This window comes from Gymnodraco acuticeps, unplaced genomic scaffold (genome assembly GCF_902827175.1).
Source record: "Gymnodraco acuticeps unplaced genomic scaffold, fGymAcu1.1, whole genome shotgun sequence".
Lineage (NCBI taxonomy): Eukaryota > Metazoa > Chordata > Actinopteri > Perciformes > Bathydraconidae > Gymnodraco > Gymnodraco acuticeps.
This window is the reverse complement of record NW_022991180.1, coordinates 2,057,262-2,084,372: the sequence shown is the minus strand read 5'-3', so window position 1 is coordinate 2,084,372 and position 27,111 is coordinate 2,057,262. Positions and strand designations below refer to the sequence as shown.

The window sequence follows — 27,111 nt, the reverse complement described above, 5'->3', positions numbered from 1 at the left end:
CATAAAACAATACAAATAGTGCAAAAACAAACAAAATACAAATACATTTATTGAAATAATAAATAAATATGTGAAATGCGAAAGATAAATGCTTTACGTTTTAGTAAGAAAATATATTAACAGTACGACTTTGCTTTAGTCTGGTTCTGGTTCTGATAAGCTGGTGATTGCCGCGGCCGTTACTCCTCTGGCCCGCTAGGTGTCGCTCTACACTGGCGGCGCTGCGGCCTGCTATTGGCTGACTCCGCTCGGAGGAGGAGACCGCGCGGCAGTTACCGCTTGATTGACGTCGAAGAAGAAAAAGAACACAAGATCGGATTACAAGATGGCGGTCTGTGGACGTTAGCAAGAAGGCCGTTAGAGTTGTTGTGTTCTCTGTGAATTTTTACTGTTTAACAATAGGCCTCCCGTTAAGTTGTTTCACACCGTGAACGGAATATGTTTATAAAATAGCGACTGATACATTTCTCTCCTGTTGTGAAATTCACTTAGACGTGCATGTTGTGTAACATGCGGGTGGAAACAAAGTTAACAGGTCGAGGGTAGAGAACACCAGACGGGGTGAGGTGATAGCTTGTTAGCATTCTGCTAGCCTGCTAGCTCCGACTCGGTTCACCATGTCGGACACTCGGCGGCGAGTGAAAGTATATACGCTAAATGAAGACCGTCAGTGGGACGATCGGGGCACCGGACACGTTTCTTCTACGTTTGTTGAACGGCTAAAGGGAATATCATTATTAGTTCGGGCCGAATCAGACGGTGAGTTCTCAGTTAGCTTAGCATCATTGACGTTATGTGGGCTATCATTAGCATGCTAACTTCTTGTTGTCCGGACATAATTGTTCACTGTGTGCTTGGTTAACTTATTGGGAATGCTGCTTTGAATTCCTTTCAGCGTTTGTAACGTTTCTAGCTGTTGGAACAATTGGTATAAGAACTTACCCCAAAGAAAAGGCAACAATTTATTGAATCGCTTGTGCTAGCAAGCTCCTTGGTTTAGCTGGCGACATGATCTGTAGCATGGGGGGCCTTCAAAGTCTAGTCTTAAATGTACTAACTTGATACAAATGCTTTGGATTGAAAAGCATTATGAGTACATCCACAGACCAACGCATAAAATGAATAACACTTAAATAGGATAACTGTTGTAAAAGCCTTTCTGATGTTTGTTTCAACTTTGGAAAAAGTGTTTTATTCATCCTTGTACATTGTCTACCTAGCGTCGCAAGCTCTCCAACTTCAAGACAGATGAATTGTTCTTAACCTTCGAGAATTAGTCGTGGTAATCTTTGTTGTGATCATTCGCACCAGCTTGAAAATCAAGTTACCCAAGCCTTTGTGTTTTAGGATCTCTACTATTGGAGTCGAAGATAAGCCCGAATACTGCATATCAGAAACAACAGGTAAGAAAAGATAATCTTGATCAGCTACAGAAGGTAGCAAACAGTGGGTCATTTAAGACTTGGAGTGTGAAAATGTAATCATTTCAACATTGAGACTTGTTGCTAAACAAATACTGCTTCAATGATGCAACACAGACAAGCTGTCAGACAATTCAGTATCTTGGGGTCTACACTAGGTATCAAGCAATAGACTGGTAACATCATCAGTATTTGAACACTTGTTATTGATATTATCATTCAGTATGTGGAGAGGAATCTGTAACAGAAAACTGTTACTTGATTTGAGTACTTGAATAGATCTGATTGTAGACAAAGCAATCTCATTTATCTTTTTTTCTAAAGGATATGAAAAGCCTTTAAAGTACTTGTTTGTAACGTGTGAAGGCTCACTCTCTGGAAGGGTGTTTTGATCATGTGAGTTCATGCAACCATGTTTCAGTGTTTCCTGTGAATATGATGAGCAGTTCATAGTACAGTTTGATGTTTCTCTCTCCTACTTCAGGACACACTGATTGTCTGGTCGGAAGCTGACAATTATGACCTTGCCCTAAGTTTCCAGGAAAAGGCAGGTTGCGATGAGATATGGGAGAAGATCTGCCAGGTAATTACCATCCAGTTTAAGTTACAGTATGCATTTAAAAAGAAAAAAAGTTGTACTCAAACGGGAGGGGTGAAACTCAATTTTCTAGAACTGATATTTAAGTGACACTGCTCCGAACTCTACATTGAAACTTCTAGTTTGACACCTAACTTCATATCTACCAACTTGTTATCTTCCAGGTTCAAGGCAAGGACCCTGCCCTGGACATTACCCAGGACCCCATTGATGAGTCGGAGGAGGAACGCTTTGAGGAGATTCCAGAGACGAGCCACCTGGTGGAGCTCCCTCCTTGCGAGTTAAGCCGACTGGAGGAGATCGCTGACCTGGTTACATCTGTCCTCTCTTCACCCATCAGGAGGGAAAAACTGGCCCTGGCCCTGATGAGCGAAGGCTACATCAAGAAACTCCTGGGTCTCTTCAGAGTATGCGAGGACCTGGACAACAGAGAAGGCCTACATCATCTCTATGAGATTGTTCGGGGTGTCTTGTTCCTTAATAAAGCGGCCCTATTCGAGGTGATGTTCTCTGATGACTGTATCATGGATGTGGTTGGATGCCTTGAGTATGACCCGGCGCTGGTTCAGCCTAAACGGCACCGGGAATTCTTGACCAAGACGGCAAAGTTTAAAGAAGTGATCCCGATCACGGACTCTGAGCTGCGGCAGAAGATCCACCAGACCTACCGGGTGCAGTACATCCAGGACATCATCCTGCCCACGCCGTCTGTTTTTGAGGAGAACTTCCTGTCCACACTCACCTCCTTTATCTTCTTCAACAAGGTGGAGATTGTCAGTATGTTGCAGGTAATAATCAAAACCAGGTAACTTTTTATTATTCTAAAAGTACAATATATTAACCATGCGTTGTCGGACGTTTTTTTTTTTTTTTTTACTTCCGAATGTCGTTGGCATTTTAACAGGTTGCATTGAACATTGCCGCATGTGTTTTCTTAAATGTATATGTAAATGTTTTAATATCAGTTGCCACTGAACTTTGTTTAACATGTGCAAGAGAACCTGCCCTCTCTGCGGTTCTGAAGAATAACATGGCTCATACTTTTGGCTAAATTGCTTACTACATTTCCATATACATGCTCAAACAGTATCAAATGTAATATGACGATTGAAACATTAAAAATGTAAAATAATTTAAACACAATTTGTCAGGTCAATCAGTGAATGAGTCGGGAGTCCATTGTCTTGATTGTAAGTGGATTTTTAATATGGAGCTTATGTGAAGCATGTGTTTATTTCAAAAAGATACCTGTACATCCAAATGACTGTCCGTCCATTTCTATATTCAGGTGTTGGATATCTACATGATTGTATATTAGAATCATAGGTTCTCTGTGTCGTCGGAACAGCACACCAGTTTATGTTGTGACTCACACTAAATGACGAACACATTTTCCCGTATTTTGTCCATCTTTGTATTTGATTTCTGAACCCCGTTTTTCATGTGCCACAGGAGGACGAGAAGTTCCTTACAGAGGTGTTTGCACAGCTCACAGATGAAGCCACAGAGGACAGTAAAAGGAGAGAGCTTGTAAGTGATGTTGCTATTCATTGCTATGGGAATTAAATGTACTCTGTGTTACTGTTTTAAATATATAGATTGCTGTCTTTCATGCCATTTCAATCACAAGGGTTAAATATTTACCGACATTTCTGCAGTTTTCCATAATGATATTGATGTGAGTTACCTCTATCAAAAATACAACCACATTGGCAACAGTATTCCTACAGTTAAGCCTCTCAATGACAGTAACATAGGAAATCATTCATTCTAATAGCTCAGCAGTTGTCATTTATTTAACCTTTTTTTAAAAGTGTCTCTCCCTGGAATAGGGAGGATGACTGTTTTACACCAGAATGTCTTCCACTGTTGAACACTATCACAAATGCAACAATGCTTGAAGACAGTATTTTTGTCAATGACCTTCAACGGTTTCCTTGAATCTGTCGAATCTTGATGTAACATTAAATCTGTGTTTTCTCTTCTCCTCAGGTGAACTTTGTCAAGGAATTCTGCGCTTTTTCACAGACGTTGCAGCCACAAAACAGAGATGCTTTCTTTAAAACTCTGGCAAATCTAGGAATTTTACCTGCTCTTGAAATAGTGATGGTATGTTGGCATGTGTACTTGGATGAATATTTCTGTTGTCTTGCTGAGATTTTATACTGCAGGCACTACTGTCCAACACACATTTCCCAAAGGAACAATAAAGCCTATCAATCTTATCATTATACTCTGGGCGTTGCATGAATTGGCTGCTCATGAAACAGTCCCTTGGTTTTTGTTTCTTGTCTGTGAATGGTCCAACTGTGAAACATTATAGTGTGTTGATATCTCTCTTTGTTCGGCTCTTAACTCGTTTATTTCTCCTGTTCAGGGAATGGACGACCTGCAGGTGAGGGCAGCAGCTACAGACATCTTCTCTTACCTGGTGGAATTCAGCCCCTCCATGGTCAGGGAGTTTGTCATGCAGGAGCCTCAGCAGACGGACGACGTAAGCATTGAAACATCTTGCCCTTTTTAGACGCCAGGGAATTGTTTCGTTCAGCCCGTGATCATTTCTCCTTTAAAAATAAATATATCTATCACATCATTGTTGTGACAAAAGAACGGTGAACATCTGCATTGTGTTTGATCCTCCAGTTGGTTGTTACTGTTTGATGTATACTGAGGGATGCATCTTACAATTTCTGTGCTGCAGCAATTTAACATACAATTCATGTGCCATATAACTGGAAATGGCAAGAAGCTTTACAAATGAATAGAGCAGTCCTCCTCCTGAGCACTTAGTAATCAAGGAGACCTTTAAATATCAAATGTCATCCTGGGTGTTTGTGATCACCTTATACCTCTAATGTAAATACAGTAAAGGTCACATATTGTGCAAAATCCACTTTTCCTGTCTTGTGTCCATAACCATGTGTAAAGAGATTCTCAAGGTTTCAGGAAAAAAGATTCCTGATCCATTTATATAAAAACCTGTCTGAAAATGAGCTGATCAGATTTTGGCCACTTTATGATGTCATAACCAGGGCTGCACATAACTGGTGCGCATGCGCACCTCCGCCAAAAAAAGAGCACCGTGTCATTTGAAAAAAGGCGCATTTGCGTACCAACATTGAGAGAGAGAGAGAAGGGAGAAGAGAGAAGAGAGAAAAGAGAAGAGAGAGAGAGAGAAATATATTTGCGAGTTGCATATGAACCTATGATATGAACTCAGGGCCGGCCCGTAGCACTGGCGTAATAGATGTTCGCCTAGGGCGCCAGATCTGTGGAGGCGCTGCGCTGGCAGCTCTGGGAGGGAAAAAAACATTTTTGACCGTTGGGGCTCATCCTAATTTTCGGCCTTGATGTAACAATATTCACAATTAAGTAAATGTAACACCCTTTTCACCCCGGTTACACGTTGCATTTGCCCTGTACGATGGGCGCTGTAAGTGATGAAAATGGGGGATGTTGGCTTATCTGGCGCCCGCAGCTCACAGCCAAAATGCGAGTGAGCGTGGGAGAGAGGGAGGGTGCACCGGTTCCGGCGCTGTTGTTATTAGCATCTGGTGCTAGCTGCTCTAACGGAAGAAGAAGATGTTTCTACAATGATGTGGAGGGAGAGTCCTCTCCAGTCAGACTGAGAGGCTGATAAGTTAACTACAGCTCAGTGACGTAAAGGACTCTTAGTCTAAGTTCAAACGGTTTGGTCACAATTTATGTAAACACATATTTCCAAGGCACTCCTTTATAATTATTGGGATAAACAGGTTTGAAATCATTCCAATGTATACTATAGGACAGTAAACAAAAATATCCTTTAAAACTGGAGAGATACAAAAATATGCATACATAAATAAATGTTAAGGTAAAATAAGATATGAATGAACAACATAAATAAAATAAGTTACATTAAATTGTTATTGGCTATGGTAGGCTATTGGTTATGTTCACATACTTATTTGATTACATCCACTTTTCTAAGATGACAACAGAGACTTTCGACCCAAAACCAGCTGTTGACTTGTGGATGCAAGCAGCTAATCACAGACTCAACCAGAGAGAAAGTAGTAGGCCTACATCATCAGCTACCATGTCTGACAGAGAGGAAGACAGTGAGGAGAACAGTCAGGAGGGAGTGATGACAGCTTGTAGGATTACTGGTCGTGCTAATGTTGTCTTGTGTTCACCTCTGCATGTGTGTTCTGTGTTCACCTCTGCATGTGTGTTCAGTGCCGTGTGTCTGGCAAATAAAGTCAAGACCCCCTCAAAAGTTACGGTTTATTTCATTTTAAGGATGAGCACCAAGCAACATCTCCAGGTGCTCCTTTGAGAACCAGGGCAAAAAAGTGATGTGCACCCCTGGTCATAACGATGTTTTTGGCTTGTGTAACCATTAGCCAATCACCAACCACGGTAACCTCCCCCACCTTATCATCTGAATCTCCTCCTAGAGCACCATTGTGTTCTTTTTAACCAAATATCTCTCAGAGGGGCGTGGGGAGGGGCTCCTTATTTTTATCTAAAGTAACAGACAGAGAATCAGCACTTTTGAAACAGAGGGGATTATGGGATGCTGCAATGATCTGTTTGGTGTTTCAGCCAATCAGAGACATGTTTTGTATATATCTGAGACCTATAATATATTGATGAAAAACAGTATAATAGGAGACCTTTTAAAGTTGTTCACCTTGAATAGTTTAGGGAATCCACAAAGTTTCTTAAAAAGTAGATCTCTTAAAATCAGAATATGTCTTAACTTTATATTTTTCTGTGTGTTTCCTTGGTGTACAGGATGTCCTGCTGATAAATGTGGTGATCAAGCAGATGATTTGTGACTCCGACCCAGAGTTGGGGGGGGCTGTCCAGCTCATGGGTCTGCTCAGGACGCTAATCGACCCCGAGAACATGCTCGCTTCCACCAATGTAAGCAGGACCAGCACGCAGGAATGTCAATGGAACGGCTATAAAATGTTGTGTGCATTGCAGGGATCTTATCTATATCATATGTAGCCAGCTGGTGAATTACATAGCCTTCCTTCAACGGTAAAACATTCACAGCACTTTATTAAAGCTTCTTCATTTTTCTTTTAGAAAACGGAGAAGACAGAGTTTCTGAGTTTCTTCTACAAGTACTGCATGCACGTCCTCACTGCTCCTCTGCTGGCCAACACGGCACATGACAAAATCTCAAAAGGTGAGCTGGGGACAGAGGCCTCGCATAAACTGAAATGTTTCAGACTGTAAGATAAACAGAGAATGTGATTGGTTGTTCTGTGTCGTTGCCTTTTCAGATCTGCAGGAGGGATCAACTAAGATCAACCCGGTCTGTCCAGGTGAGGAATTTAACGCAACAGAGAACCACCCAACAGACAAAGCATGTCAGTTAACTGGGAACTATACCATTGCATTTCTTTGACCTGTACCCACTAGATTACAATTTAATAATTGACCTCTTCATAATAACTTAAAACTAAAGCTGTTATTTATTACTGGAGTGCCGATTTTCAGGACCCGTGACTCGACTCGGACTCACGCACTGATTGACGCAACTCGGACTTGGACTCGTGAATTCTCGCGCACGATGACTTGGACTCGGACTCGTGAATTCTCGCGTACGCTGACTTGGACTCGGACTCGTGAATTCTCGCGTACGCTGACTTGGACTCGGACTCGTGAATTCTCGCGTACGCTGACTTGGACTTGGACTCGTGAATTTTTCCCCCCACGATGACTCGGACTCGACTTGTACATTGACGCTCCGACTTGGACTCGAGCAAGTTTTCTCTGGACTCTGATGTCCTCTATCCTGGCATGTGCACCTGCGAGGCGAGTTCACGTACTGGGCCCTGCTATTCCAGTCTAAAGATGTCTAGAGACACACCCCGCATCGTGCTGTATGCTTTCACACATTCTGCTTCCACATTGGAAAAGAGCAGCGCAAAATGCTCGTTATGTGTAAACAATATTGAAGAGAAGGCTCCGTAACACATTACTCTAAGGATCGAGTTCAGACATATAGGCTGTGTTGAACACTATCATCAGAGTAACATGATCTAATCAATAAATAAAGATTCAGCCATAACACGAAAGCACATGGCTACTTAACATGCAGAATGAGTCATTTTGCATGCTAAGTAGCCATGTGCTTTCTGGGGCTCAATCTTTATCAGTAAACCGATTTAACCAGTAAAAGTTCCTTCAAAATAAGAGTCCCGATCTTATTACTATCAAAAATAAAAGTGCAAAACGAAAACTTTACCATAGGAAAATATTGGCATACAAATATAATCACTTCTGTAAAAGGTAACTCATTTTAAATATAGTTAGACATATTAAAGGTAATTTACAATAGTAATAATAATATTAGTAATAAGCTTTGTATTTGTATAGCGCCTATTACAATAATTGTAGCCAAACTCGCTTTACAGCAGTTCAATAGACAGATTAGTATAACATGACAGGATAAAAGCAATGTAGAGGAGCAGCTACGTTTCAACATATATATCCACGAAGATTAATACATGAAGACTTGTGACTCGGACTTGACTTGGACTCTTCTTAGGTGACTCGGACTTGGACTCGAACACAGGTAATGATGACTCGGACTCGACTCGGACACTCCTTGGGTGACTCGGACTTGAACACAGGTAATGATGACTCAGACTTGACTCGGACACTCCTTGGGTGACTTGGACTCGAACACAGGTAATGATGACTCGGACTTGACTCGGACACTCCTTGGGTGACTTGGACTCTGACTCGAACACAGGTAATGATGACTCGGACTCGACTCGGACACTCCTTGGGTGACTCGGACTCGAACACAGGTAATGATGACTCGACTCGGACACTCCTTGGGTGACTTGGACTCGGACTCGACTCGGACACTCCTTGGGTGACTCGGACTCTGACTCGAACACAGGTAATGATGACTCGAACACTCCTTGGGTGACTTGGACTCGAACACAGGTAATGATGACTCGACTCGGACACTCCTTGGGTGACTCGGACTCGAACACAGGTAATGATGACTCGACTCGGACACTCCTTGGGTGACTCGGACTCGAACACAGGTAATGATGACTCGGACTCGACTCGGACACTCCTTGGGTGACTCGGACTCGAACACAGGTAATGATGACTCGGACTTGACTCGGACACTCCTTGGGTGACTTGGACTCGGACTCGAACACAGGTAATGATGACTCGGACTCGACACGGACACTCCTTGGTTGACTCGGACTTGGACTCGAACACAGGTAATGATGACTCGACTCGGACACTCCTTGGGTGACTCGGACTCGAACACAGGTAATGATGACTCGGACTTGACTCGGACACTCCTTGGGTGACTTGGACTCGGACTCGAACACAGGTAATGATGACTCGGACTCGACACGGACACTCCTTGGTTGACTCGGACTTGGACTCGAACACAGGTAATGATGACTCGGACTCGACTCGGACACTCCTTGGGTGACTTGGACTAGGACTCAACTACGACTCTCCCTGGGTGACTCGGACTTGAAGAGTGGTGGCTCGAGAGTGACTTGGACTCGTGAATTGGACTCGTGAATTGGTGACTTGACTACAACACTGCGTCATGTAAACAGTCCGAGAGCTGCAAATAACTATTAATAGTGTTTTTATTTGGTTAAACGGATCTACTTTTAAATCCAGGCTGAAGACTTTTGTTTTTGCTTTTAATTGATATATTCATATCTTAAACTGCACTGTAAGTTTTATCTTAGCTTTTAAATGAGTGTTTTTAGATATAATCTTATAATGTTTCTTAATGCTCTTAATGTCTTTCATTTTTGTAAAGCGCTTTGAATTGCCTTCTGTTGAATGGTGCTATATAAATAAACTTGCCTTGCTTATAATTATGTATAATCTAGAAATCCACACAATTGAATACAAAAAGACAATTTGCCTTGCTTATTTGCTTTGTTTTATTTTGTGTAGATAACTTCCAGACGGCTCAGCTGCTGGCACTGATCCTAGAGCTGCTGACCTTCTGTGTGGAGCACCACACCTACCACATCAAGACCTACATCATGAACAAAGACCTGCTCAGGAGAGTGCTGGTGCTAATGAACTCAAAACACACCTTCCTCGCTCTTTGTAAGTACACGCACATGCACATAACTTCCTGCTGCTTTGTCGATCCATTGCTATCCCACTTTGTATATTTAGTTACAAATCACTCATTCATGCTTCATTTTTTACTAAGTTGTCTGTTTTTTGTCCCAGGTGCCCTTCGTTTCATGCGCAGGATCATTGGCCTGAAGGATGAGTACTACAACCGCTATATCATCAAAGGGAACCTGTTTGAGCCCGTCATTAACGCCCTGCTGGACAACGGCACCCGATACAACCTCCTCAACTCCGCCACCATAGAGCTCTTTGAGTTCATTAAAGTGGTGGGCACATACTAAACTTAATCAAAATGTGTATTAGTGAAGGGTATGTGCGCTTGAGGCACTAATGGTGGATGTCTTGTGATTTCTTCTTTTTCCAGGAGGACGTTAAGTCTCTCATCGCTCACATTGTGGATAACTTCTACAAAGCACTTGAATCCATCGAGTACGTCCAGACTTTCAAGGGCCTGAAGGGCCGATACGAGCAGGAAAAAGACCGACAGAGTCAGAGACTCAACAGGTCAGTAGACAGATGGGACACAAAGCAGGGTGTCCGCGGGGTCTTAAAAGTATTCAAAGTTGATAAATCAATTTAGTGAAAATTAAGGCTATTAAAAAGTATTAAACGGCATTTTCCAAGGTATTACATTTTGTAGCTTGTTTTCAATAAGTATATCAATTGTCCAAAGAGGTTGTATTCTACAGTGTGCCTGAATGTAATCATTGCGTAGGAGAGTAGTGTGATTCTGTGTAGTTTCTTTATGGCATCCCGTTGGATTTGACGTCATCTGAACAGGACATCGCACGCTCACTGCTTAATAGCGCGAAGGGCCGTTTACGCCGGTTGTTAAACAACATCGTTATGGGGAAATGCAAGTTTGCGTCCAAATGGTTGGAAGATAAGGAGGAAGGACAATCAATACTGTAGTAAATGTGAGGTAAAGTCTGTCGCCAATGTAACCGGTTAAAACTCGAAGTGGCGATGAGGTCTTAAAATGTATGGAAGGGTCTTAAAAGGTATTACATTTGACTTCAGGATTCCTGCATATACCCTGCAAAGGTCAAATCGGTTCAGTTATCGTTATCACATACCCCTTTCACACCAACGTGGTTCCAGGGCCGGTTCGGAGCTGGAGCTTGAAAAGCACAGTTTTTTTCCTGTTCACACCGCAGCGGAGCCGCCTCTAAGCTCCTGAATCCGGTTAGTTTCAAGCGCCAAAAAGGTGTCGGTCTAGAAAGCAAGCACCGCATACGTCACGCTTACGTCGGAGGCGGGGGCATCAGTTTGAATGTTATACCATAGTAATTAATGCTGCAAAGCTGGGTATTTTGAGCTTGGCGCATGCAGACGCTAACAACAGCTAGCTCTAACGCCATCGAATAGGACGTACCTTCTTTCTCCTACGGAATCGTCGTTGAAGTTGATGATGATGATTGTAAAGAACTTTTGAATGTAGCATGTAACGACTGAAAAGTTGGTAGTAAAGTCGTCCCATTTCTTCCATTTCGACAGAGCAAAACCAAAACGAGTAGCGCTTCAATACAATCGGTCATTGTTGTTGTCGATGTGAGGGGTTTCCGCGCAGTTTGGCTTTATGAAGCAGGCACGCAAATGGTTACGTCATGACGCGAACAATGACGCAGCAAATGTATTATCTTTTCGATTTACACACGGCATCTATTGCACGTCTGTCCGTCTCTGTTGCTCTCCCTGAGGTTTCTCCCATGTTCCCCTTTAAACTGTGGGTTTTCTCTGGAAGTTTTTCCTTGTACGATGTGAGGGTCTAAGGACAGAGGGTGTCGTATTGTCATACTGATATTCTGTACAAACTGTGAAGTCCACTGAGACAAATGTAACATTTGTGATATTGGGCTATATAAATAAACATTGATTGATTGAGCACCAGTCGGGCTCTGAGCGGTGTGAACAGAGCGGGAGCTGAACCGAAGAACCGGTTCCGAACCAGTAAAGCTCTAGCACGGAGCTAGAACGGGAAAAGCCTTGGTGCGAAAGGGGCATTAGAGATGCGAATGTGAACTATGTGTAATGAGTATTCCCAGGTCCCACTCCTACCCCTGCATGAAAGTAGATATTTGTGCTTAATGAAGTTATTACTTCCCTGTAGATATCGCAGAGATGCACGGTCGATGGACGAGGACGAGGAGTTGTTGTTCAACGACGACGATGATGATGATGAAAGCGAGGCTGTGGAGAAGAGCCGGATGGAGGAAGACTTCGCCGACAGCTACGGAAAGTACATGGAAGCCAAAAAAGGTAAGCTGCCCTGGTCTCTTTCTCCGTATCATTTCCTGATTGCCACAGCCCTTTGCAGTTAGATATTTACACCCTGTTTCTGCAGGAGCTGCCAACGGAGCTAATGGTGCCAACAATAACGGGAAAGCTGCTGTAAGCCCCCCCGCCTCACAGGCCGTCACTCCAAACAACAGTTCAGCTTCCTCCGTCAAAACAGTTGCACTTCCTGCCACACCAGTAGTGAAGGTAATAACGGAAGTATTTACTCTCCTTGTGTCAGCATGAGAAGGAATCATTTTGACAGACGCCAACTGCCGAAAACCGTTATATTTTATATATATTTTGTTATGCTTTCTATGTGGGCATTTATGTCAATCTTTCTGATGTTTCTCTGTGTTACAGACTGCTATGGTTGGTTTGGTGGACTACCCAGATGATGAGGATGAAGAGGAAGAAGAGGAGGAGGAGGAGGAAGAGCAGTCTCCAAGAAAGCGGCCCCGTCTGAGCTCTTAAGGCTAACGTTCCTCTGTTTGGTCGTAGCGGACGGACACAGAGTCCCTCCCCTCCTCCTCCTCTGGTCGTCTCATTGGTCCTTGGCCTGCCTGTGCCACCTGTCCGTCTCGCTGAGGAGTCGGGCGAAGACGAGCTCCCACCTCACCCTGTCCTTCCTCATCTCTGCTCCTCTTCTGTCCCTCGTGGAAGAGGATGGACAACTTATTTTCTCGAAAAGAAAAAGACAAATCAGTCTGTTTCTTCAGCCTGTTGATTTTACCTCTTCTTTTTACTCCTGTAGAAGATCCCAAATCTCCTTTCTGAACTCACCCCCCCCCCCCCTCTCACACTTCTTCTGCTCCCCCTGTTCTGACCTCCTCCTCATCCTCCATCCAAACGTACCGACCAGAGAGCCTGCGGTGGACGTATCGATGCCAAGGCGGTTTCCAACTCTGCTCTGTTGCTATAGCAATAGTAGCAAGGAAGCTGCGGCACTACCCCCCCCCCCCCCCCACAGGAGCCCTCACGTGTCCTCGATCTGAACTCCCCCCTTCCATCCTCCAACACCAAAAGCAATGAGCTCCAGAGACAGAGGAAGCCAGTGTATGAATTTCCAGCAGCCAGTCAGGCTAGCAGGACGAGCCGTCAGATAGAGCTTGACTGGCTGAGCCGTGAGTGCCGCCCTGCCACAGAACTCTTCAATTCGGTCGGGAAAAAAAAATGGTCTATAAAGAAGGAAAATGATGTGTTGAGAGATGAGGAGGGAGTAGGGGGGGGGGTCACACATGACAAAATGTACCAGGGTGAAAACTCAGTGGTAATGAGGCTTAGATCCACAGGAGCAAGACTCAAACCTACAAAAGCCATGGTGTCAGTTCGGCCAAGGCGCACACACACACAACACAACACACACAGGACGACGCCTCACACACAGGACTGCGTTTGCCAGAAATCCTGTATTTAATGACTTTGTTAAAAAGTACTGTACAGATGTATTTTTTTCTTTTTAATCCTTTTTCCCTGATCTAATTTTCAAGGGGAGAGCGATACCTGCCGACCTGTGTATTTGTGGTGTTGTTGCACAAAAGGTGGGGTCACTGTTCACCCTTTTAAGTCCAGTTCATTTGATTCAATGTAAAATGCAGAGAAGTTGAAAATGCTGGTTTTACAAAAACGTATTAAAACTGCAGTAAAGTCATTTTGCAGCCATCAATTTGCAGATGTCTGGGGTTTTGTATTTTAGTGAATCTAACAATTTAGTGGCCTCATTAAGATGCACACAAAGCCCAGCCTTTGTTTTAATTTGGTGACAAACCTGAGCTGTCGGTGTGCTTAGAGTAGATTTAGTGCACACTCTTGTATCAGGAGGTTCAAGACTTGGCACCCTTCTCTCTGACAGATCTCAGGTTCAGATTTATTTGCATCAGACACAAAAAAAAAAGCTCCCCTGCTCTGTGACTCTGCTGGCTGGTGAAACATCTTGCAATTATAACTGAATGAAGAATTCTCATGAGCTACAAGGGGCTTTCATTTCAGGTTTGACCCTAAAACAACTCTGCACATCAAAAACAAGTCGAAGGACATTTCTTTAATTCAAACTATGATCAGATGAGATGTTTTTTTTTTATTAGTTATGATGAAAATGATTTAACCCAATGGTTGATGTGCAGTTTTAGAGTCGAACGGTGTTGTTTAAGCGGAGTATTTCGGACATTTTATTGTCGGGTTGAAAACATTTCCCCCTGGTCTCACCACAAGCAACACTGAGAAGCAGATGAAGGTAATCGATATTAGCTAAAACCACCAGATCACAGACCTAGAACTTCTGAGCTATGAGCAGCAGGGTCGGAGCACAAAGTGAAATTATTATTATTGCCAATGTGCTTTCAGGAGTTCAGCAGAACCCGAGCAGTCTGTCAGCGTCTCCCAACAATATGACTGTGTTGCTGCCCCTTGATGAATTTGTACCAAGTGCATTTACTACCACTATCCATTCTTAACATTTGTATGACTTTATTTGATAAGTTTTGAAATTAAATGTGACCCTGACATTGACCTTTTTGAATCTGGCTTTGTTTTAATAATTCACTGATCTGGCAATTAGTCATTTGTAATTGATTCTGAATCATTTATTTTGGGTCCAGATGGTTTGAATTGATAACTTGATTCAGAAATGTTAGGTTATTGAAATTATTTAGTGGATTTTATGAAAATCTTACAGCAAGAAATCAACAGTGTTTTTGTACGAGGAAAATTGTTCAAGCACAATATTTAGTACTCGTGAAGATTTACATGGCTCAGAGTAAAAGAGAGTACATCAAAAGATTAATGTGAGAAAAGCTACCGACCAACTGAAAGTCGTTTTTATACACACAAAGTCTGGATTCAAGCTTGTTTCTATAAAATGTGATTTATTAAACGGTGTACATGAAATACTGAATTCCTCATAGGAAGCGACACACTCTTGGCCCCTTCATGATCACACGACTGTGTTCATCTTGACAACTTCCACAGTGTTTTCAGCTCTGATGTAGCTGCTAACGACAAGACTGCACATTGGCTGGCTAATGTCTTATTTCCCCTTCACATCAATTCTGAGATACAGCTCCAGGCCCGCTGTGCCTCATGTTGAGTTTCAACTTTTCTCAAGAACTTCTTGACTAGAGAAACAACTGAGGAATGTGTCCATAATCACCCACTATTTCACTCAATGGTACTAGATAAATTAGTTATGAATCTTGATTTTGCATTACCTACCAGTGTAGCGTTAAATAAAAAAACATTTACACTATCAAGAGAAGTACTGCATTGTAGGGCTGCTCGATTATGGCAAAAATAATAACTTCGATTATTTGGGTCAATCATTGATATCACGATTATTAAAAACTATTATCCATTTACCTAAGGGTTAACCCTAACCCATTTATTGAAAAAAAAAACTGAACAGTATGTTTTTAACAGTTGATTGCCCTGAACTTTAAGAATTTTTATTTTTTTTAAAAATCGTTTTATTTCGATTATGTTGTCATAATCGTTGCAAACCAAAATCGTAATTGCGATTAATTGAGCAGCCCTACTGCATTGTTAGATTTTGAGCTGTGGGTTATATGAGTGCATGGAAAAAATCCATAATTCTTGCATTTAGGAAACCGACATGCTAAAATGCTTTACAATTAAAATAGTTCACCTAGTGGCAAAAGTAGCAGCGCTTTGGACACAAGCCGTGTGTGTGCGCGTGTGTGTGCGCGCTCCTATTAGTGACTGACACATACACAATATAAAAACATGTCTGGAGACAGCAATGGAACAATTTTGAAAAGGAAGATCTGATTATTTTGGTATCTTTGGGTAAAAACCTGATCTGTGTTATGCAAGGTGAATAATGCGGCTGAAGGAGGCAGAGTAGAGGAAGCTTGTTTAGAAAGGATTGGATCAGATAGGCTATACATGAGAATATTGCAGTTGTAGGGGAAGTTATTTCTTGATGACTTCCTCTTTCAGTTTGTCAGCCAGATGTTTTCTCTTCTGGAGTTTCTTCTTCTCCTCAGCAGATATCTCCTGTGTAAAGACAGCAGAGCAGGCGTTAGAGTTAAAAACCAGATATTAAAGATGGCTTATGAGAAAATGTTGAGGGAGTGAAAAACCACCAAGCACACGTAAGAAGAACACAACTAGAAAACTAAGCACAAGCAGCTCAGGGTTACCACATCTACTTTACCGTCAAATTCAAGGGACTTTCAATAACTTTCCAGGCACAATTCACTCAAAATTCAAGGACCGAACATGGAACAGTTTGACACACGGTTCAAGCTTTCTAATTGTAGCACTCTCAGGGGCAGTTAGTGCGTGAAACAATGATGCAAAAGCGGGAGACATAAATGCAGACAGTGGAACGTAGCCGGTTTACTAGCAATTTGAGAACATTTCAATTTCTGTTTTAGCACACGCTTTCAAGGCCTTGATTTCAACCTTGGAACCCCAAACTTTCACAAACGATCCATGGCAAACATGTCAGCTGGTATTGTAAATATCACTATACTACGGGTTTTAAAAGTAGTGTCAAATAACAAAATAGGTATGAAGCTGTAAACATCTGAAGAGGATATGTTTGTAAATGAAAATGCTAGCTTTCGAACGTTAAGCATACAAATAGATTTTCATTGGGTTCGACTCTCAATCCACGATATCAATGAGACCTTATTCTCATTACTTTGAGGAGCTTGAGTGATGGAGGAGTTTCAGTACGTTTGTGTGAGACAGTACAACAGACAGAAGGGAGAGCCTAACACCACACTACGCATGTACGAGGAGGACACGTGTTCACATCGGGCAGCTGACGGATCACCTTCTGTTTGGAGGAGTGAGCAGAGTGCTGTGCTGGAGCAGGAGGAGGTAGGGGGGTACAGACCCCGTTACTCTGGGACTGCCCCACTGCCTCCTGACAAGCAGCCAGGTCAGACACAGGCAGAGAGAAATGTAAGAACAACAAACCAAATAAACAAGTCACACAGAGGGTTAACGGAAAGAACAGGAGGGAAAATGTGGGTTAAAGAAAATCAGGTGAAATCGAGAATGTCATTTATATAATAATAATAACTTAGATTTGTATGGCGCCTTTCAAGAAACCCAAGGACGCTTTACAATGGGAGATAACAAAGATTGGGAAATCAAAGATAAAAATGTGACCAAAATGAAAAGTATGGATATGGATCATTTCCTTACTTGATTTCTGAAGAACATTACCATAATATTAGGAAATAGTGAGTAGTTAATTAGTCTCACGTCATCAGCCATATTCTGCTGCATTCTAAGGTTCAAGGAGGGACAGTAAGAGGCTGTAGTTACCGGGTAACGACAGCGGGAGCCTCCTCTGGTACGATGGTCTGTTTGGGTTTCTGCTGTTCTTTTTTCAGAGCGTGCAGCTTGTCTCTCTGCTGTCGCAGATATGCTGCCCTCTGCTGGAGCTGCTCCTGCTGAGACGCTGACAACTCCTGAGGGGGGAGGGAAACCAGAAGAGGGCTTCAAATAAAGGTGTTATGGGGCATTCATTGGGAAGAAATCCAGTAGAAACAGGAACAATGTATTGTTGTGCCATCATACATGGTGTGAGATTCCATTTTGTGACTTTGTCTAAAAGAAAGGCTTCGTAACACAGAATTGAATTGTGTCAGTAATTTATAACTTCATTTCACAGTCCCTCTGTGGGACTAATAAAGGTATTCTGATTCTGTAAGGTGTACAAATCTGTGTTATTATCATATTGTATATAACCCACAGAGCTGTGCTAAAGGAAACAAGGGGAAGAAGGACAGACTCACGGTGTATGGCTTGGAGAAGCCGGCCTCCCTGTGAGCCTCCTCCAGCCAGCCCTCGGGGGGGGTCAGGCTGCTGCTCTGCTCCCTGGACCCTGCACTGAGGGGGGGGTCACCAGACTTCACTGGAGGTCTCACTGCAGGAAGGACTCTGGACTCCACACCGTTACTGCCGCAATCTGCACACACATATTCAATCAGTTAGGGAATGTGCAGCTTCTGAGACAAACATGTGGTTTATTGACCAGATAAACAATAGAACACCATTCTTCTGTACACACAGTACTCCTTCAGAGGGGGAATTGGCCTTTTAAAACTATACTTTTGATATATTTTCTTCTGAGTTACCTGGGGAGGGTTTAGAAGTGGAGCTGCTCTTGGCTGCACTTTTCTTCTCTCCACCTCCTCGAGCTGACGTCTGTCTCTCATCTGTTGTGACAGGTCTGCTGTTGAGCTGGAGGGAAGGATCAGAGACAATAATACATGTTGGACAGATGACCCAGACATTGAATCAGATTCAGCCCAGTATTGCAACTACAGAGGAACCATTTCACAGATATCACAGGAGTGAAGCTGACGATGATCATACTGTGCACAGGGCTCATCTACAAAGATGAATCTAAAGAACCACGTCCCATTCACCCTGCAGTCAGCAAATGTTTTTAATCTATTGATACTACACAGATTAATGGGTTAATGACTGATTTTAAATGCCATTTTCTTAATGTCTTTCATTTTTTGTAAAGCACTTTGAATTGCCTTGTGTTGAAAGGTGCTATATAAATAAACTTGCCTTGCCTTGCCTTACACAAGCAACTTAAGTCTAAAACTACAAAGCTTCTTTATGGTCTACCTACTGACGCAGGCTATGAAAGCTACTATCTGCCCTCAGGATGCATTAATACTTAAGCTTGGAATTTCCTGCTCATACTTTTGTACCGTACAGTTAAATTTGAATTTCTGGATCAATCACCGATGCTTTACTGTTAACAAGAGCATGCAGAACCTTATTTACACATGTTGAGTTTTATATTAACCTCCCCTTTTTATACAGTTAGCTGATACAGATACAGGTATAAATGCATCCTCAGATAGAGCAGTATGATTGATTATTAGGTCACTAACTGTGCTACTATACTTCTACTTGGGGTTCAGTTACCAGATTAGCCTCAGGGACTGTGTTTCCGTTCACTAGTGGGGGGGCATGGTGACCGTTACTCTGGCTGCTGTCACCTCTCCCCTCCGCTTTGGCCTTAGCATGGAATAATGACACATTGGAGACATTATTTTAAAGAAAGGAGTGGACTGTAACGGGAAAGGGATGTTGGAAATAACTATGTATCATTGGTAGCATCAGTTTTTGAACGGTAAAAGTCTGAATTGATAGGAAAAAAAAGTTAAGAAGTGGTTTGGTGCAGGTTTGCACGTCTCATTTGGCTCGTTCAGGCTCATGGTGTCTCACCTTGGCAGCGCCGCTCGGTTGGCTGGCAGCAGAGGAGGTATTTTGGGCTTCGCTGCTTTCTGCCAATCGCTTATCAGAGCTGCTGCCAACCTTGTGCTCTAAAAGCAGCCTCCTGGACATTTCCTTATCATACTCATCTTTTGACTTCCTGAGGACAAAGTAGCAGAAGATAAATACACATTTTAGAATTGATGCAGGGCACATTGTCTGAATTTTTGCTTGTGCAGAAATAATTATTCCCTACACCAATTATGTTTTGGGTTAAGTTTGTTTGTCAGCAGGATAACTGAAGAACTACAGGTCCATGGGCCAAGGATACATCGATTACATTTTTGGAGCAGATCCAAATCTGATGGCTCATATGATGTTTCACTCTCCTTAAGATGGAGAGGTGGAGCATTTGGCCTAGCCTACTTAAGCCAAGTGTGATTAGTAGCCCATGTGTGATAAGAGATTAGTTTATATAAAGTTAAAGATCTATTATACATTTAATCCTTGGCTAATAGCACAAATTAACTAGAAAAAGACACTTTGCCCTGGCACTACACTGATCCTTTAATTTGATTAATTTAACAACTTAATTTGCCTTAGAGGAGACTTTCTCAAAGCATTATCCAGTGTGTTAGCATATAGAAAGAGATGTACAAGAAGGAAAGGATTTGGTCTATTAGTTGATATTCACAAGAAAAGCTTTATGACACTGATAGCTAAATTAAATTACAGGTAAAAGCAAAATCATGCAATATAGTGGTTTGATGTATTTGTACAGATGCACACAATGACTTAACTAGCCATATGTGTAAATGCAGTATATTGCATCATTTGTCTTAAATTGTTTGGTAGGCTGATTGTTATATTAGAATATTCTTCCAGCGCATTAAGTTTTCACACAAAGGGCCAAAACGGTGACATTTAGTATCTTGGAGTTTCCCAAAGGGCCTCCCACTTTATTTTAAAATCAAACTAAAATCAACGGGGGAATGCAGAATGATGCAGCTCTGATCAGCAACCAAGGTATCCTCGTAAAACAATGAGGATAAAAATACTAATAATCTCAGTTGGTTGTTTAGTGTCAATCTCTCCACCCTAATTTAGCTGCACCCTAAGGAGCTTAACCGCGGTCCCATTAGACTCAGTGTTCTACTTGGCCCCGCGGCCACGAGCAAAATCCCATTAGAGAGCAGGGCAGCGGCTTCTGACACCCGGCACACGGACAGTGGAGGCATAAGGAAAATGTGGAAATATTAGAACAGCATAATAAGGAAAAACTCACACCTAATTAAGTAATAAAAAAGTACAAAATTGATTAGATAAGTATATATCTAAGTATACTTAGTGTGAGAGGTTTTTCAGAATGCATTTATTGTGGTATTTCAGCCTTGATACATTAAACTACATTTCATTACACTTTTTACATAAGAATGATTTTTGTGCTTTATTTCAGAAATAAAAAGGGACAGTATGTAGGATTTGTTTTTCAGAAAAAGAGGTGGCTTTCAGGTCATTTAAAAACACGAAAAGCCCTGCCAAAAGCCTGTATCTAGGTTGACTGTAGACACTTAAAGGTCCAACATGGCAGACTCCCACATCTCCTCTATATGTAGATATGAAGAGCTCATTCACACAACACTCATTTAAAAACATACTTTTACATATTATAATAAGGATAATAATAAATGTTTGATTCTACCTTTGAATCTATCGTTCATGCATGCTAACTTTGTCCATCATTGAGGTCAGGACAGCCAATACATTCAAATCCTAGTTTCTAGATTTACAGTTGTTTGTGTTTTCCTGAAATGAAACTCTTAGCCACTGCAAGAACTTAAAATATGATAATGCTAAAGGGGGGAGAGGGAGAAGAAGAAAGATAAGAGTGAGAGAGAGAGTAGAAGAGAACATAATAATATGTGACTTACTTGAGAACCTCCTGCAGGATTTTCATCTCCTGATCCTGCAGCTCCGTCATCACGTCCACTCCGTCGGTCAGACACTCTGGGAGGGCCCCTACACACAGCAGGCATGTTAGGGGGGCTTCATCGGGAGTGATTTCCTGTCTGAGAGTGTGTGTTAATCCAGCCTACCGTTCATTTCTTTGATGACACTGAGGGCTTGAAGCTGCAGCTCCGTGTTCTTCTGGACCATCAGTGAGCGAAACATCTGGAAGTCATCTGTAGCAAGAACTGGCTGGAACACCGACTGTACAACAAATAAAATACACATAGAAGACCATGAGAAATAACTGTCGCAAAAAGACAACGAAGTATAAATGGCATGACCACTAGCTAGCTAGCTGGTATAAAAAGTATCATGAAGGCTAACCTCCTCTTGCATAGCTACTCTCAGGTCAAGAGAGGTAAAAAACGCTTTACAGCAAATACATCGAGATATTGACACATTTGAAAAAAATGCTATTGCTGACTGGCTATACATAAAACACATTCTCCATTGTGGTTTATTTTTTAGCGACAGTGCTGGGACCAAATGTGCTTGATTTTTTCCACCGATAAAGCCTGTACTATAAAAAACTAAAATCATGAATTGTCAATGTTCCTATGAGATTATCATTGCCTGTTAACCCCTGTGGATCAGTACAGGATGTTCAGTTCTTTCAGCATGGGATACTTTTGACTAAGCAAGCTATGTTTGCAAACAGAATAGTACTTAGGCCTAATCTATCACACAAGCTTCCTGTCTTTATTCAAGGGTCTGTCCACCATGTAGGCTAATGCTAGGCAAATGTTTCCAAACAACATTAAATACAAGTTCAGAGTTGCTAGTTAACAGGTCTCCACGTTCTGAATCCCAAACCTACAGTACAAGCTGTTTCTACTTACTACTGTTGGTATGACTGCATGAGACTGCTCAATGTATAACTTCTGGTAAAGATAATCTCTGTTTTGGGAGACTCTAACCTGGTTTGTATTAATTTAGTGGAAATGAATGATATCTAGTTTTACTGAGGATTATGATAAAGTACCGATCTCTGCCAATCTGAAACTAATATAAGTACAATATTAAAATGGCTATTTAAGTGCAAAAACACATTTTAAAACATCATGTTAGTTGGCCATTTAGCTTAACCTGTTTTGGGTGAACAGTTACAACTTTGCGAAACTGTAAGTTAATTAACAACAAACCTTACATGAATAACTGAGGAGCTGTTATTTTTCCAACTGACTAAACAAAAGGGTTGCAGTGGTGTGTATGAATCCTCGAAAAAACATATACCATCATAAAACTATGTAAACCTAGCAGGAGCTCATTTTGGCTATAGATAAAAGTATCTTCCGTTATAATTACACCTTCAAATGAAAGTAGGCCAAGGTCAATTTCGCCCAAACAGTTGTCGATAGTCAGCCATAAGGAGTACTGAATATATAGATAGTTGATAGGCCACATAGTGCTGCAAAATTTGAATAAAATATAATGTAAATATTAAAGGAGCATCATCATGAACATGTCATGTAAGGTTTTAGTTAGAGTTGTGGAAAAAAAAGTATTGTTGGACACTTTGTTGCAGCAACATTAGTGTGTGTGTGTGTGTGTGTGTGTGTGTGTGTGTGTGTGTGTGTGTGTGTGTGTGTGTGTGTGTGTGTGTGTGTGTGTGTGTGTGTGTGTGTGTGTGTGTGTGTGTGTGTGTGTGTGTGTAAATTATTAGAAAATAACAATGACACCATTGTTTTCCTATGGGTAAAAGTAAATTACATTATCAGTATTATGTATGGCTTCAGGTATAAGCAGGACACCCGTGGTTATGTAAGGCAAAGCCCATTCCCTCCCATCAGGTTCACTGGCAGGCTGACAGGGTGTGCCACCACAGACTGGGTGCCAACAGGGAGCTTAAAGTACCTGCAGGGTTTTGGTCTTGGCAAAAGGAGAGGTGCATGCGTCCAGAAACTGCTGCTCGTTGATGCCAACCTCCTGCATGTAATTCCCCAGCAGCGTCTCCACCTACAAAACAAAGCAGCTTACATGAGTCCAGTTTAATGAGTCAGCAAGAGAAAACCACTAACAAGTTATTTTTGATGAGGTAATTTGACACAACTGGGCCAAGGACTGTACTCACCAATTTCTTATACTGCAGGTGGATGTCTGTGTATGATAACTTATTCTCATCTTCGTCATCAAACACTAAGAAATGGCCAAATTAAAAACACAAACGATATAAATTCAACATCAATATTCTGTCCAGAGAATACATTACAATAAATAAGACAAGTTGGTATATATGCAGTGTTGTAAAGTAACTAAATAGATGTACTCAAGTTCTTAACTACCATTTTCATTCATTTAAATTAGCTGCACCTTTACCATCTTTAATACACATTAATGCGTCAATAAGTATAACCAAAACATATAATATATATTGTTCTGAAATGGATCTGTAAAATTAGTACTTTTACTTTTGGTACTTTAAGTATATTTTAAAGGCCAATACTTTTGTGCTCTTACTTGAGTAACATTTCAATTTCAGGACTTTTACTTGTTAGTATTCCTACACTCTGTTACTTCTACTTGTACTTGAGTAGAAGATCTAAGTACTTCTCTCATCTCAGTATATATGACCTTTTTGATAGCTGAGGTTTCTACTTTGCAAGCTAGTTAACTACTTTTTCTGTTATGATTCTCTAATTGTGTCCTTTGTGGCTTCATATTGACTTTCTGTTATTAAAGTCTGATTAACTTGCACAAAAAACGTTTATTAAGAAAAGTGTAAAGTTAGTGAACGGTACAAAGTATCATAGCCTGACAAAATGTCAACAAAACATTGTTAGCCTTAGCTTAGCCACCGCGCTAACGTTCCACACATCTCCAAAGAGGTAGCCAGAAGTCTACAAATTGCTGTTTTTTTTAATACCTTACCTGTGCATTTGTTTTCCATAAAGTCCGAGACAGGAATGACCCACTCGGGACTCCCCAGGTAGCCAACGATGCTCTCCAAAATCCACTCACTTTCTTCCTCAGCCATGGTGGCTGCTGCTCGGTAAAAACAACAACACCAGCCCGGTGATGTTCGTCAGTCCTGCGCGTCCCGCTCCGCTACAGCACGAAGAAACACAACCCGAAATGGTGGAAAAAGACATCTGGTGTATTGTTCTTCATGAAGGAGTCTCCTCTGAGCGTCGCAGGGGCTGTTTTGCCTTCTCTCTCGACGGGACGGTCTCCGGGAAGAAAAGCGCACTCATGAATTTGAAGCCCGGACTGGTGACGCTTAATCGGTTGCTAAGGTAACCGTTACGTCAGTCCGTTGGTGCTCAAGCCCAGACACGTATAAGTGTGTGACACTAACATTAAACACTTACAGTGGTGTTGAGTAACTAAGTACATTTACTAAAGTACATCCTTTAAGTTTATTTATTTGTATTATATAAAGGCTACTATTTTGTATGTTCTTTCCCACTATGACTTTGTATGTCATTAAGTATGGTATCCCTGTCATGTTATGTTCTTTTCTTAATTATTCCTTGTTGGCTGTTCTGTTTGTCTTCTATGTTGAAAAATGGAAGCATGATTGCCACCCCAAAGAAGGCTGTACTATTGCTTACAACTGTATGCTTCTTCTCAATACAAATATTTGAAACATTTACTCAATTACAATTTTGAGGAATTTGTACTTAACTAATTATTATTAATTATTATTTCAATGTTTTAATATTCTATACTTCTACCCTACTACAATAGGTAAATGGTGTACTTTTACTCCACTCCACCTTTTCTTACTTTGCAGATTTTGATTAATAATGTAAAATATAGTCAACACGTTAGTTACGCCTGCAACATTCAAAATCTACCCTGAAGTGAACAAAGTAATTTAATTTAACTGCACCTTTACAAGCTCTGATACCACTGAAATGCAACAAGAAATTATAATTAAAACATCAAATATATTGTTCTGGAAAGGGCCAATCTGCATAATGAGTACTAAGAATTGACCTTAAGTACACGGTCTCAGTACTTCTTCCACCTCTGCACTTATATTTACTAAAAAATGAACAATATCGTTATACTATGAAGAAATATTATGAAAATATTGAAAAAATAATGCATACTTTTCCTACAAGTTTATGTTTATGGAGTTTATTTATCCAGGTATTATGTTATAAATTGTTTCAATTATCATCGTGTTTAAAAAATATATATTTTATGTTATTTAAATTCACTATGTTGAACTTGTATGTCTGAAATGGTTGAACATTGAATTTGTTCCATAAAAACAAACAAACCAGGTGTCATTTGGATGCACTGAGGATGAGTTACAGATCACATTTTTACAAAAACATATAACCATTTGATACAGCAACATGTTGCCTTGTGTTTGTATCTTGATTTGTATGTGTGGATTGAAATACAGCATTTAAAATGTCTGTGCCACTTTTACCTTTCAGTAAGTTGGGTTAAGGGAACAGTCCATTAGGGTTACACAGGCCTGACTGACAGCCACAATACGGTAAGGATTAACTTCTGAGGTAAGCCATCCTGCTTTAATTAACAGCCTTAGTGTTAAGGAAACACACATCACTTACACTAAGCACAAACACACCCACACATAAAAAGCTTAGAGTATATATATTTTTTATTAAGAGTAAAAACATAGCGATCATATAATTCAGTAGTTTCCATTATCAAGAGTGTTTAATAAATATACATTCCTTCTGTTGTTTTTTTTTTTTAAAGGTATATATGCTTTCATTATGATCATTGTTATCTCTAAAAAGACTCATAGCTTCTGTGCACAGTTCATAAAGGCAGGGCATGCAAGCAGCAGTCATGCCGAAACAAGTCAATAGAATAAAGGTAGGCGACAAAGCTTTAACAGTGAACATTTAAATTGGCCCAGACAGTTAGTATGTCAGTCTGTAACACGTGGCAGCTACCTTAAAACCCATCCAGAATATTCATCCATCTATCCTGTATATTTCACAAAGTATTCAGCAAATATTGCTCAGTTTTTTAAAAGTGTGTTACGGAAACCTTCCTATTATTTTTGTAGCCGTAGCAGATTGTAAACAGTTGGAAAATATTCACTGTTTTAATGATCAAAATAGTTTGAAAATAAAATGTAAACTAAAAGCGGGTGTACAGTGTGAATTAGCAGCATTCCTGCCCCCTGTGCAACAATACTATAATAGCAGCGTAAACTGAATCTGACTCCAGACCAGCTGTCAATGTTGCGTGTTGATGTAATGCTTTGCAAGACAATATGTTGTTATTGAGATAATACTCATTAAGCTCTACTCACTCGATATGGAGAAGCTGTTCTACAAATGAAACATATAATAGTGCTTGGTTCATATAAGAGTCATGAAACAGTTAATGAATGAATATAGAAAGAGAAAACGTGCAAACACAGAGGCATGGGAAGTTGTGTTTTGTTTTATGCATGTTATCGTTTAACATGTACCTATTGCATTCATTAAATAATTTTTGATCAGGCTACAT

General features: G+C 41.0%; 2 protein-coding genes across 5 annotated transcripts; one reads left to right on the top strand and one right to left on the bottom strand.

The window, feature by feature from the left end:
* The first annotated feature begins 287 nt into the window (after positions 1-287).
* Positions 288-14,950, top strand: ppp4r3b (protein phosphatase 4, regulatory subunit 3B). 2 transcript variants are annotated; one of them, XM_034237792.1, is made up of 16 exons: positions 288-759; positions 1,348-1,403; positions 1,906-2,004; positions 2,184-2,807; positions 3,472-3,549; positions 4,012-4,128; positions 4,397-4,513; positions 6,799-6,930; positions 7,099-7,201; positions 7,299-7,385; positions 9,973-10,131; positions 10,261-10,430; positions 10,529-10,668; positions 12,275-12,423; positions 12,509-12,648; positions 12,805-14,950. In XM_034237792.1, the coding sequence occupies exons 1-16, from the start codon at positions 618-620 to the stop codon at positions 12,913-12,915; spliced, it is 2,424 nt and encodes an 807-aa protein (XP_034093683.1). In that variant the 5' UTR covers positions 288-617; the 3' UTR covers positions 12,916-14,950. The 2 variants fall into 2 exon arrangements, with proteins under 2 accessions (XP_034093683.1, XP_034093684.1); XM_034237793.1 differs by having other exon boundaries at positions 289-759; positions 7,299-7,340.
* A 335-nt stretch (positions 14,951-15,285) lies between these two features.
* On the bottom strand, positions 15,286-24,878 carry cfap36 (cilia and flagella associated protein 36). 3 transcript variants are annotated; one of them, XM_034237794.1, is made up of 12 exons: positions 24,535-24,878; positions 23,738-23,802; positions 23,521-23,622; positions 21,753-21,867; positions 21,588-21,675; positions 19,669-19,816; positions 19,366-19,458; positions 18,555-18,660; positions 18,213-18,385; positions 17,740-17,885; positions 17,240-17,332; positions 15,286-16,452 (listed from the first exon to the last, which is right to left on the bottom strand). In XM_034237794.1, the coding sequence occupies exons 1-12, from the start codon at positions 24,638-24,640 to the stop codon at positions 16,392-16,394; spliced, it is 1,296 nt and encodes a 431-aa protein (XP_034093685.1). In that variant the 5' UTR covers positions 24,641-24,878; the 3' UTR covers positions 15,286-16,391. The 3 variants fall into 3 exon arrangements, with proteins under 3 accessions (XP_034093685.1, XP_034093687.1, XP_034093686.1); XM_034237796.1 differs by lacking the exon at positions 17,240-17,332; XM_034237795.1 differs by lacking the exon at positions 19,366-19,458.
* Between the last annotated feature and the right edge of the window lie 2,233 nt (positions 24,879-27,111).